The sequence below is a fragment of the Hevea brasiliensis genome, chromosome 11 (assembly GCF_030052815.1).
Source record: "Hevea brasiliensis isolate MT/VB/25A 57/8 chromosome 11, ASM3005281v1, whole genome shotgun sequence".
Lineage (NCBI taxonomy): Eukaryota > Viridiplantae > Streptophyta > Magnoliopsida > Malpighiales > Euphorbiaceae > Hevea > Hevea brasiliensis.
The window spans coordinates 94,286,519-94,300,815 of NC_079503.1; the positions used below are offsets into that span (position 1 = coordinate 94,286,519).

The following is a 14,297-nucleotide window of genomic DNA, read 5'->3' on the forward strand; positions in this document are numbered from 1 at the left end:
CACCACTGCTATTTCACCTTGCCACCACCACCATTTAATTATCATTGTCACCATCACCACCCCCACTACCACTTGATTACTAATCATTTCAACCATTAATACTTATTATTAACACTATAAATAAAGTAAATATTAATTAAAAATTATTATTGTATTACACTATTTAGATTTTTATTTTGCAACCAAACACGGGAATGTAATAACAATTATATTACATTAAAACTTTGATTGCATTATATAATTAATAATATTATATTGCACTATGCTTTATCAAACATAACCATGCGATTGTCTTAATCAGTGGAACTATCATCAAAAGTGTAGTTAGTTTCTTTCAATTAATTAGGCCAAATTACAAGAAAAATTTGCTAAATTTGTGCTACGTGTATCAATTTTAATCATATGCTTTGATTTTGTTAATTATCAATTTTAAACTTCCAATTTGCTATATTTTCCAATAATTCTTGGGAACATCCTCATTTCTATCACTATTCAAGAAGTATTTCCTGCAAGATACAAATTATGAATCATGTGAAAACGCTTCCCATTATATTGCTGATTGTCTTTATGCATCAATTTTGCACTTCACTAGACACCATAACCATTAACCAACCCATTGTAGATGGAGACGTTATAGTTTCTACAGGGGAAACCTTTGCACTTGGTTTTTTCAGTCCAGGTAAATCGAGCTACCGTTATCTTGGAATTTGGTACAACAAAATTTCCGAAAAAACAGTTGTTTGGGTCGCAAATCGGGATTCTCCTATCAATGATACATCTGGTGTCCTCTCAATCACCAGTCACGGAAACCTTGTCCTTAACAGCAGAAACCAAACGACTCCCCTATGGTTCACAAACGTTTCGGCTTTGCCAACAAACAATTGTGTAGCTCAACTCTTAGATTCGGGAAATCTTGTATTGTTTCACAGCGGAAGTACCATATGGCAGAGCTTTGAACACCCGACAAATCATTTGCTTCCCAACTCAAAATTCGGGCTAGACAGAAGAAAAGGTCTGAACCGGTTCCTAACATCCTGGAAATCTTCAGATGATCCTGGTACTGGCAATTTCTCGTGTAGGATCAACCCTGAAGGTTATCCGCAATTTTTCTTATACGAGGGTCATGTTCCAAAGTGGAGGGGTGGTTATTGGAATGGCGTTAGATGGTCTGGAGTACCTTTTATGCAGAAAGCTGGATTTATCTTCAGCTACAGCTATGTGAACAATGAGAACGAGATTTCCTTCTCGTGGAACGTTGTATATGGCTCAATCTTGACAAGATCAGTGGTGAATGAGTCCGGCATTTTCCAACGGTCCAAATGGCATGAGAACGAAGGTCGATGGGAAGAGTTCTTTTATGCGCCCAAGGAACAGTGTGACAGCTATGGATTATGTGGAGCCTATGGTAACTGTGTTCGGTACAATGGTGAATTCGACTGCACTTGTCTTCCCGGGTACCAGCCCAAATCACCTCAAGAATGGCATCGGAAAGGTGGGTCAGGCGGGTGCGTTAGGAAGAATCAGACGCCACTCTGCAGAAACGGTGAAGGGTTCGTAGAGGTGACAAATGTGAAGGCTCCGGATACTTCAGTTGCCCGTGTATTGGCAAATTTGGATATGAAAGCTTGTAAAAATGAGTGCTTGAGGAATTGTTCATGCACTGCATATGCAAGTCTAGGTACGACAGAAGGAAGTGGATGTTTGACATGGTATGGTGATTTGCTAGATACAAGAGTATTTACAGAAGGTGGACAAAGTATATATGTGCGTGTGGATGCACTTGAGTTAGGTATCTTCAAGCGAACTGTCATTAGAAATTCGGGTTCTTTTTTTCTATTTATTTTGTTGATGATGTGCTTAAATCTATTCTTCTGCTAACTCTAGATGAATGGTTGACTATCATATTAATAGTTGCAGTGTTTCTTTTTCTGGTCTTCCCTTTTCAGCTCAATATGCAAATAAGCGCAAGGACCTTCTTGCAAGGAAAGGGATATTGGCAATTATGATACTGTCCGTAGCTACAGCAGTTTCCTCTCTTGTTCTTTTCTCATACTGCTTCGTGAGGAGGCAGAGGAGATTATGTAAGCAAATAATTAAATTGCTTTCAGATAGTTTCCTATTTCCTTGTTATTTTTCGCTTTAATAATCGTTAAACTACAATTTATCAATTCAAAATGCTTGATGACAAAAAGTTTAGAAACTATTTCCTAGATTTGGTTGTCAAGAAACTGAAAGAATGGATATAAAAGATTATTATATCCAATTCTAATTAGTTTAAAACTGAGACCTAGTTGACACATGTTCAGCTTCTTCTTATTATTTTTTTTTTCTCCTTTATAGGCAATTCATTTTATTAATAAAAAAATAGCCAAGGAAAAGCTTAGCATTAGGACATCGACTAACCCAAAATGAACAACAATGCTAGTAAATCTCATATCTAATTATCCATTTTCGTTCTACTTACAGCACAAAATGGGCAACATGAAATGTTTATCTGTAGTTCTAGTACTCTCCCAGATGATCATCCAAGGGAAAAGGAGCTTGACAGATCTGGAAATGATCCACATTTACCTTTCTTCGATATAGACACAATAGTTGAAGCAACTGACAATTTTTCCAACAAACTTGGAGAAGGTGGTTTTGGCTCAGTGTATAAGGTAGTATCCCATGAAAAGTAAAATTGTCAACTCCTTCATAAAATTTAATGTGAATATTTGGCAAGTCACAATTTTAGTACTGTAGTGTGATATATGCGGCCATGGTAGCACATCTGTGAAATAAGTCTAGAAATGTACTTTCAGGGTCAACTATCAAATGGACAAGAAATAGCGGTGAAAAGATTATCTAAACAGTCAGGACAGGGGATAAAAGAATTCATGAATGAAGTACAGTTGATATCAAAACTCCAAAGACGAAACCTTGTCAGGCTTTTTGGTTGTTGCATTCATAAAGAAGATAAGATGCTAATCTATGAATATTTACCAAACAAAAGCTTGGACTACTTCATCTTTGGTATGGCTCTCCTTCTATTTGCTTTCACCCATTTTTAATTTGCACTTCTTACCATAATTCCTGTAATCTAAGGATCTCCAAAACTCAAATTAACTATAGAAAAGTCAAGGAAGCAACTATTGGACTGGAAAAAGCGTTTTGAAATTATTTTTGGGGTAGCTCGAGGAGTTTTATATCTACATCAAGATTCAAGATTAAAAATCATCCATAGGGATTTGAAAGCAAGCAATATTCTATTAGATGCTTCAATGGAGCCAAAAATTTCAGACTTTGGGTTGGCTAAATTGTTCAAGGAACATCAAATTGAAGCCATTACAAAGCAAGTGGTTGGAACATAGTAAGTTACTTAACTCCAACACTATCTCCCTGCTTGGAAACATTAAAAGGTCACAAACCACCAATAAATTGTTTCTTTTTATCTACTTGTAGTGGCTATATGTCTCCGGAATATGCAATGGATGGTCTATATTCTGTAAAATCTGATGTCTTCAGCTATGGTGTCTTAATACTAGAGATCATAAGTGGCAAGAAAAACACCGAGTATGACAAAGAAAGCCCTTCTCTGAATTTGATAGGGAACGTAAGTTGATAGACATATCTTTCTTAAGATTAATTTCCTATTAGATTCACTACTAAAGTAGTAAATGATTTCCTCAACTATGTTTCAGGTTTGGAAGCTATGGAGGGAAGGAAAAGGCTTGGACATAGTTGATTATTCATTGTTGGAACATTCATACCCTTGTGAAGAAATTTTGAGATGCATTCAGATTGGACTTCTATGCATTCAGGAACACCCAGCTGATCGGCCAACCATGCTTGAAGTTGTGTTCATGTTAGGCAATGAAACAAGTCTTCCTTCTCCTAAAAAACCAGCATTTGTTTTCCGAACTCGAAGTGGGCAAGAATCTTTAATAACTAGAGGAGAAGTGTGTTCTATAAATGATTGCACAATTACTATGATTGAAGGTCGATGAAATTCTAGTAGGATTTTTGACGGAGGAAGGGTCACGTATGTAAATTCTTTGGATCAAACATGTTGTTAATCTTGCAATGGACAAGGCCTTAAGGTCAAACTACATAAATCTTATCTCCATTTTTCTTCTCTTTTGTATATTGTGTGATTATGTCACGACCCAAATTTTGAACTGTGACCGGCGCATAATTTAAGTATTCTTAAATCATGCAAGCCTTATCAGAGTATCTTGAATGAATATATTGTCACTTACTAATCCCAAAAATAGACAAAATCCAAATAAACAAAATGCTGAATAAACATCATAAATACCCCATAGGTAAACTGCGGAGTCTCTACAGATTTCAAATAAAAACTTAAACTGTTCAATAAACTAAACTAATTATTAGCCCGAGAAAGCATGAATTCGGGCATACCATGAGAACAAAATCAAAGTTGTCCCTCTCCAGAAAATGGACTGAATATTTGGATCAGCTGCAGAATTCTCGATCCGAGCAGATAACATGAGAAAACGTGGTTTGAGCTAGATGCTCAGTGAATGATAATTATAGCACACAACGGAATAGGAACAGGCAGACGCTTGATTAATTTCACAATAATTTTTCTATTCAATAAAATCATGCTCATGCTGTCAAAATCATTAATAAAATAACTTAATAAAACATATATATAAAAGAAATTCATTCAAATAAAATTTTATGGTACAGTGCACCAAGGTGATGATACCCCACATCACCAAAGGCCAGATGGTAAGCGCGCTACCAGATATTAGATACCTTCCTCCTCCTTCACAGATATCAATGCATATGATACTAATGCAAGCCATAAACTGCAATGATGCATGACTCGATAATGCAACCTAATACCGTGATAGTCCACACGGCGGGGCCAGATAACAGAAACAGATACTGGGCACAGGTACTAATTCAAAACAGAAAATCAATTTGTACAAATCAATCAAAATCAATAAAAAATTTCAGATAGCAAATAATAACTGATAGTGCAATTCCAATAGTATATTTCAATAGTTTCAGAGAGTCAATAAAATCAAATCAATCTCAAATCAATTCAATAAAATCAAATCAATATCAAATCAATTCAGTAACACATCAGTAAATTTATAGTCAAATATCAATCAATATAAATACATTAAAGGCCTGTTCCCGGAATCCTAATGGGTCTAATGTAGAGATAGTTAGCAAAATCAATTATTTAATCAAAATCGAGATAAAATTCAATAATAAAATAAAACTCTAGAAAATCACATATAAAATCATTGTTAAAATATTGATTTAAAATTTCATTTAATAACAAACTTAATGCTAAGAAATTTTAAAAGGGACAAAAATGGTGCCATGTACTATAATTACCACTCACCTGGAACCTCCAAGACAATAGTTATTTTCAATGGAAGATAGACAATTTCAACTGACTGATTGAATATTTGAATCTCCTACATACCCAAAATATAAAAGAAAAATATTAAATAATAATAAAATATAATAACTCTTGTTTATATATATATATATATATATCAATTATTATCCAATAATAATTATGATGAACACAATTTAATACCAATGATCAAAAAAATAATTTTCTAGAGTAGTTGTAACAGATCAAGAAAATAAAATAAAATTAGATTCACTCATTATTGAATAAGGAATGAGAATTCTTACCTTGAAAACAGAATCGAATGTGATGAATAGAGAAGTAAAAATTTAGGGATTCTCTTTTGAGAGTATTTGATAGAAAAAAAAAAGAGGTGACAAACAGGTTTTGAGAGCAAAGTTTAGCAGAAGAGATGATTAGGGTATATATATATTTCAAGAGTTCTATTAGGTGTAGAATGTGATAAGAGTTATTATTGAACTGGGTTGTTCAGATTGCAGATATATATTTAATTTCAAAAATAATATATATATCTAAAAATAAATAAGTAGACCATCTAATAAAAAAATATATTTTTTTTATAAATATATTAAATTATTGTTAGCTAATTAAAATAAAATAATAATAAATAATAAATGTATATGGGTTTTCACAGTTTATGCGATTGTATAAGAGGTACAGATATACAAGTGGATAGAAATAAAACAGCCTTATCACATTTTAACTGTGATTGTAATTACTTTGAATTCTGCGTAATTTTTAAGTTTGTGCCAATATATTTTTAGACCCAACCAAGTCTGTTTGGAATTTTCAGAAATCCTCCATCAAAGGAGGGTTTTGAATTTGCATTACAGTTGTCTCCTTTCTTTTGAGTTCAATGTCGCTCTTAAAATAGATGAAAGAGACAAATTCAGGTGAGGTAGAGGTTTCATTATGAATGCAAATGGAAGAGAAATGCTGGTAGTAAGAGGGTTACCGGTTGAGGACGGAATTTGACCAGGAAGCGCAACTCATGAGAGAGATCAGAGAAGAGACTGGCTGGCTCTGACTCTTGAGTCTAGGACAAGCCATTTTCCACTCGGACTTCTCCAGAGTCCTGAGGACAGGAAAACTTTGACCAGGGATTTCTCCAGCGGTGGACTGGATGCAACTTGCCATGTTTAAAAAGAATTCAGACAAGATAATTGATAATGGGCTTCTCACTAGCTCTTGTAACGAAGAATTCTTTGAGCTTTATGTGACTGAGACTATTAATTTTCAAAATCCAGGTGGATCCAAGCTCAATGTATAAGGCTTAACATCCACCAAAAAGCAAGCAAACTGCAACTTACTGTTTGCACTTTTACAATATTATCTTTTAAAGACACATATCTTGAGATAAATAAAATATTTACGGCTAATAACTTTTATTTGAGGCAAAATTTTATCAATTTTAAATATTATATTATTTATTTTTAATGACTCGTTTTTTTTTTTGACAAAACTAATTAGTTTCCAAATATTATATTGATTTATTTTTGATAATTAATTTTTAAGGTAAAAACTTATTAGTCTCTAAATGTATAATTATTTATTTATAATAATTAATTTTTTGAGGTAAAACTTATTAGTCTCTAAATGTTATATTATTTGTTTTTAATAATTAATTTTTTGAGACAAAACTTATTAATCTCTAAATGTTATATTATTTGCTTCTAATTCATTAAGATTAACTTCATTTATATAAGAAGTTTTAAGGTTTTTTTTTTTAATTTGTCACTAAAAAATTCCTTTTTTCCATATTAAAAAAATTGTAATAACTAATTAAACTCTCTCTCTCTCTCTCTCTCTCTCTCTCTCTCTCTCTCTCTCTCTCTCTATATATATATATATATATATAAGGTGTGTTAAGTATATATGGATTATATTTAGTTAAATAAAAATGTGATTTTAAAAATTAAATGTATAAATATTGACACATATATACTTACATTGTATTATGTTTGTATGTATTAAAATAAAAAAAATTATATATATATATATATATATATATATATATATATATATTTTAATCAACAAAATTAAAGCTTTTAATTAACATATTGTTATTAATCATTGAGCTAACACGTGTTATTAATTTCTTGAGAAAAAAATTCAAAATTTTGATAAAAATACTTTTACCATTATGCTACAAACATTTTGATCATTTGAATTTATTAATTATACATATTAATATATTTATTTTTAATTATTATTTTTTATTAAATTTGTTCTTAAAATATATAAGTAATAAAATAAATAAAATAAAATTTGATTTATTTTGAAGTGTACGTCAAGGCCCAATCAAATCCCAATAAGACCGCTTCGAGCTCAAGGCTATAATGGCAGCAACACTTGAATTTCATAGCATGTAATGATTATTACGTTACTTAAAATATAATTGATTACGTTATATAATTATCATTCTATTACATCAAATTTTTTTGAGTTACCAAAAAATATAATTAAATATGTAATATAATTTTAATTACATTATAATTTTGATTATGCTATGTCAAACATAGCTTACATTTAGTATGATCGGTTTTCAATTTTTTGTTTATTTAAAAAAATAATAAAAAGGCAGAAGTATTGTTGTTTTCATTTTAAAAGCTTTTCTCATAATCATTTTCAAAACAAAAGCCATAATTGAGAAATCAAAATTCTTGATTTTATCTTGAATATTTCTATTTACATCCATTAAAATTCATTTAATCTATTTTTTTAATATGAATAATTATAATTTTAATAATAAATTATATGAAAAAGTGAAAAATGTGCTAAATGAGTGCAAATTACATTTAATGAATTATAAATTGTAATTCTCTATGCTAATAGAATGCTTTAATTGAATGTTTTACACCCATTAGAAAAACTTTATTTTTTTTAATTTATGCTGCTCGAAAGTTGCTTGTGTTTGTCTTACATTTCGTGTTCCCCTCCTTCTCATCCTTTCTTTCTTTAAATTTTCCCACTCCTCCTCACCATACTCTTATCCTTTCCTGCTCTAATGACTGCTCATCACTCTCAGGCAATGTGTTTTTGCTAGATTTGCCAAAACTTTGATATCTTATGTCTATGATTTTCCCAAATATTAAGATGAAATCTGTGTGAAAGTCAAAGAGTTGCACAAAATTAATTAATTAAATTAATTTTGATTTCCATGAGTTTATGCAATTGATTTTTGAAGTTGATTAACCCAAATCTTTTTAATATTTATGAAATATTAAGTATATATTAAAAAAATAACATATATTTATATTAAAAAAATAATGGAAGTAATTTAATAGAGAACATGTTATTCCATATAAGCACATTACATGGAATGGCAACTCAATCAAAGAATGACAATTAAGTTAAAAAAATAGTTATTATTTTTAAAAGAAAAAATTGCTTTTAACAGGTAATATATAACTACACTTTGTGGGACCCATAATCACTCATTTGGCATTTAATCACTAGTATGCCATTCCACATGTGCAAACCTACATGAAGTCACCGGGTTAGGATATAATTTCTCATATGAGGTTTTCAAATAGAAGCTGGTTTATGAGGTTTTCAAACTTAAAATAGGTAGATGGAGACGTTAATGGTGGAGGAAGACCACACCATTGATGCATAATAAATGTGAAAACAAAGCACTTTTGTTTTCTATGGAGAGAAGAATTCAAAGTCAATAAAATTAAGTGTGAGGCTTATTTTTCAAAGTTTGAATGATTCAACTTGTTACTCCATGTGGCACATCTACCATTAATTTTTTTTTGTTCCAAGTAGCATCAACCGTTGTTGTTATCAACCATTTAGATTATTTAATCCTCGCATGGACCAAATATAAGTTTTAGTGTAGCTTCAAGATTTTCCACGCATCATGTCATGGTGGGGCAAAGTGTTGGGAAACTTTTGGGTTAATTTTACTCATGGCCATTCAATATGTGTGGTTATATCCGTGAAATCCCTTAACTTTAATTTGTATTATAAAAGTTCTTAAACTTTTATTTGATTATTAATAAAATCCATGTAACTTATTATTGATTTGTGGACTAACTTATAGTTAAATTTCACTCACTATCCCCTAACTTAGATAAGCATACCATATACGTCTTTCAACTTTAATTTATGTCATAAAAATTTCTAAATTTTAATTTAATATATAAATAATTTTAATAAAAAATGTGTTAAATAAGAATTTAAATTTGAATATATTATTTTGCTAATGTGAGAAAGAAATATAAAAGCTATATAATATCAACCTACGCAAAAACAAAATCTTCCATATTTAATTAGAGTGTGAATACCATTAAAATAAAGTAAAATAGTAAATTATCAATTTTCTTCCATTAAAATAAAATCAAAGAAATTAAGATAAATTAGATGTGAATTATTTAGACATCAACCTAAAATTGAATTAAAAAGTAATACAAGTAAATATAATATTATTAATTTTTATTTAAAATAATAATAATAATTATTATATAACTTTTAATACAAAAAATAAATAATTGATCAATTATAATTATTTATAAAAATATTATACCATTTCTGAAAGTACGATTTTTATTTCAAAATAAGTCAAAAATAAATCATTTTTTAAAATTTTAAATCAACTATAAAAGTTTGAAAGAAAATTTATATAATCATAATTTATGATTTACTATAAATAGTTTTATAAAATTTTTTACCAAATAAATTAAAGTATAAATTTTTATGATGTAAAATAAAGTTGAGGAATAACTATGATACACTTATTTAAATTGAGAGACGGTAAGTGAAATTTAGTTATTAGTTAACTTGCATATTGATATGGTAAGTTACAGGGATTTTAATGCACTAAAATTGAAATTAAGTTATCTTTATTATACAAATTAATTGCTTTCTCTCTATGTTTTTTTTGTTTCTTCACTTTTCATCTAAGGAGATCGGCCCCTGTGTGATTGTTGTCCAACGATTCCCTTTGCCCCATCTCGGCAGGGGGAACATCCTCCCCTGACTAGGACGTGGGTTGTGTCCTCTAATCCTCCGGATGGGGTTTGTTTATAAGTAAGGCTCTGAGTGGAGTTTTTGGCAATAGACCATTATTGATTAGTGAGGACATCTTGTTGGTCTACTATGTTGAGTTTTGTTTCTTTAGTTGGATTTCTCGCGTGTAGGAGATTCTTCCATATGTGTCAGGTTTTGGCTCTAAGAGAGGAATATATTTTTAAATAATGGCATCTCAAGGGCCCTTTAGTAAACCGGTTTTATGGTTGACCCTCAAGGCTTTTATTGCCATTTTGAGCTCTTCCTCATCACCCACCATGAGCTATTGACCTTGCCTGCAATGCTAATATGGGTTGTATGGTCTTTTTCTCTTTGGTACTTCATGTCTTTCCTTTTGGGTTTCTTGATTTTGCCGTTTTTGGGTTTACCAATTTGGCAATGGCTTTGCTAGGACTTCCTCAAGCATCCTCGTTGATTCCTTATCCTCGATTTGGAAGAGTTTCACCCCTATGATCCACTTGATCTTTTTTTCTTCCCTAGACGATGTTGAAACATTTATTTTATGGTTCATCCTTGATGCTGTCACACGAATCTCCATGAGTATGGATCTACAAAATAAGAAAACACTGGGCGGGTTAGTTGACCACTGTTCCAATACCTAAATCAGCACTGAGTATTTGGAGAATGAGAGCAAAGTTGATAGAAAAAGGGTTAGCCTGTGTGTGTGTGTGTGTGTATATTAGATTCCTGCTAGGTTTGGGAGTGTTGAGTCACAATAGAGAATTAATGCCTACATATCTTAGATTTACCCTGTTAATAGAGCTCTTATAGGGACGAGAGTCTTTTCACATTAGGATTCTAACTCTGTATACGAGTATCCCAGAATCCCATATTTGGGAGAGGGAGATCTTTGCCCATGTATCCTTGAGTGAGCAATATCTGTGGCGATCACCCTGCAGGTATGAGGAGCAACCTTTCTTTTAGTTAGGCAGGCAGATACCCTGTAGGCGAGTGGAATTAGGGCGAGCAACATTAAGCCTATTTTCATTTGGGTTACTCGAATAGATTAGGGTTTAGTTATCTAATGGGGCTTGGGCTCTTATCTATTAAGTCTCTTTATTGCTTTGTATATTGGACTACTTTTGATGGGCTTATTACTATATAACCCCTTCTTTTTATTAATTAAACTCTATGTTCTAATGAAAAAAAAAAAAAGAAGTTTATTATACAAATTAAAGCTGGGCACTATTGATGCAATCACTAAATTGAGGGATGAGTGGTGAAAATAACCCAGACATGAGAGTAAGCATCGGTGTCTGGTCTTCCACCTCTCTTGCCATTTGTGTTGGTAAATCCTATCCACTGCAATTGTACTGTCTTGTTTCTATAGTGTAATCAAAGTTATAATGTAATCATGATCACATTGCATATTTGATTACGTTGTTTAGTAATATAAAAAAATTGACATAATGGAATGACAATTACATAATATAATTAATTACACTTAAAGTAATATAATGATCGTTACATATAAAAATTGATGTAATCACAGTTACTTATTTTGATTTTTTTTTATTTATTATCAATACTATCACCACTATACTACCACCACTATTACTTGTTACCACTATCGCTATCACCACTTCCACCATTATCACTACTTAGTTAATATCACCTCTATCATCATCTTGGCACTACCACCACTGATGCATGCATTTTATATCATCATTTAGGTATAATTTTTGCACATAATTTACCCTTGTTCATAGCTATTACCATAGATATTAGCATATATTTAGTCAATTTTACAATTTTACACTTCTTAGTTTAATTTTTAAAATTTATTTGTTTTTTAGGTTAAATTTGGAGAAATTTAGTGTATTTTGATCAGAGCAGCCATTTGGAAGAAATTAGAGTTAAATTGCAAAATTTTGAAGTTGAGTTAAAGGGGCCGAAAGTTACACAACCTGTGACATAGCTTGTGTCACAAGTTGTGTCGATTGTCAGATATGCAGTTTTTCTCAGGCAGCAGGTTTCACAACCTGCGACACAACCCGCGACACAACCGATTCAGCTTGTGTCGTTTTACTGAAAATGGCTGACGTGGCATTTTCGTTCCTCTGATTTAATACATCACTTTCTCTAGAATCTTCTGCCTTTTTACCCATTCTAGGGCAGAGCTTTGAACCATATAAAAGCTCCTTTATCTCTTTCTTTCCATAAGGAGAAAGAGGGAGAGATTTTTGGCAAGAAAGAAGGAGAGGAAGAGGAGCACGTGAATCATTTTGCAGCAGCAGTAGAGGACATTTCTGCAACTCTCCAGCAGCTGATCCTTCATCATTTTATTGGGTTTTTCTATTCCTTAGCGTAGATTTTCATTATTTCTTCATTTCTATACTTGGGTTTATCTTGAAACCATGATTTATGTGTAGATATTTGAGATTCTAGAGATGGATTTGTAAATATTGTTTTATATTGTGGTTTTTGAACTGATTTAGTCATTTAAATGAGATTTGCTATATTTTGATTTATTGCTTGTGAGCTTGTTGCCTTGCTTGATGAATGGGCCCTCATTAAGTTAAGTTTTAATCCTAGACAGATGGACTGAAAAGTGAATGTTTGGGATAGATAATCTTGCAATAAACTTAATTTTCTTGGTGTTAGAGATAAGCTAAGAGGATTAAGGGGACTTTCCAAAATCAATTAGAGCTTTAATTGGGTTTTTGTTAGGTTTGAAATACCGTGAAAACAGGGTTTAATTTAATGAATACCAACTTTGAAATGCTTGAAAAAGGTTTCAAAGAACTAAGAATTGATTTCCCTCAAAATTACAATTCTCATGTGTTTGGCTAAATTAGGAATAAACCACATGTAAACAATATTGAAAACCCTATCTCTAGAATCACTTTAATTTTTATTGAATTTAGATTTAATTCCTCCCAATTTCATAATTAGCAATTTCAATTTAAATTTTGGTAATCTAGTTTAATTAATTTAGTTAATTGTTTGATTTAGTTTAAATTCCTCAAATACCAATTTTAATTTTAAATTTCATTTTTAATATCTTTAAATTTTACCATTCTAATTAGCTTATCCTTTTATTTTCAATTTAAGCACAATTCCCTGTGGGAACGATATTATTTTTAAAACTATACTACTGTGACCTGTGCACTTGCAGAAGCTACTTCACAGCTAGCACACATCAAGTTTTTGGCGCCGTTGCTGGGGAATTGTTTGTTTTTAAGTTGGATTTTAATTGTTTTAAGCTGCTTCATTTATTTTCACTGCTATTCCTTGTGATTTTCAGGTACTTTTCTTATTTTTGAGACAATCGAAAAGCACAAGTGATACTGAATTGTTGTTCAACCCTGAAATTGAAAAATTTTGTTGAGCCAACAAAAAGGAATACAAGAGAAGAAAGGAAGCAGAAAAAGAAGAGCAACAAAGGTTTGACCAAGAGGAGACAATTGAAAATATGGAGAATCAAAATAGAGCTATTGGTGGAGACAATGGAGGAAATGAGCAAAATAGGCAAAATGAAGTTATTAATCAAAATGATCCTCAGAGAAGGTCCATGTTAGATTATGCTTTTCCTAGATGTGCAGATGTGAGAGATAACAGACCTATTATTAAAGCTAATCAATTTGAGTTAAAGACTGGTCTCATTCAAATGGTTCAGAATTCACAATTTAGAGGTAGTCCACTTGAAAATCCTCATTCTCATTTGAAGAAATTTTTGATGATATGTGGCACACAAAGGCAGCCTAGAGTTTTAGATGAAGTGATTCGGCTCACCTTATTTCCATTCTCTCTTCGGGATTCAGCATTAGAGTGGTATGACTCACTTCCACAAGCTACTATAGCTACTTGGGAGCAGCTATCTCAAGCTTTTCTATCTCAGTTTTTCCCACTTGGGAAGACCACT

The 14,297-nt window shown here is 31.5% G+C and overlaps 1 protein-coding gene across 1 annotated transcript; it reads left to right on the plus strand.

The window, feature by feature from the left end:
• The first annotated feature begins 406 nt into the window (after positions 1-406).
• Positions 407-4,115, plus strand: LOC131170686 (G-type lectin S-receptor-like serine/threonine-protein kinase RKS1). Its single transcript, XM_058130367.1, has 7 exons — positions 407-1,789; positions 1,947-2,081; positions 2,467-2,657; positions 2,802-3,012; positions 3,112-3,349; positions 3,442-3,592; positions 3,681-4,115. The coding sequence occupies exons 1-7, from the start codon at positions 523-525 to the stop codon at positions 3,984-3,986; spliced, it is 2,499 nt and encodes an 832-aa protein (XP_057986350.1). The 5' UTR covers positions 407-522; the 3' UTR covers positions 3,987-4,115.
• Positions 4,116-14,297: the final 10,182 nt, after the last annotated feature.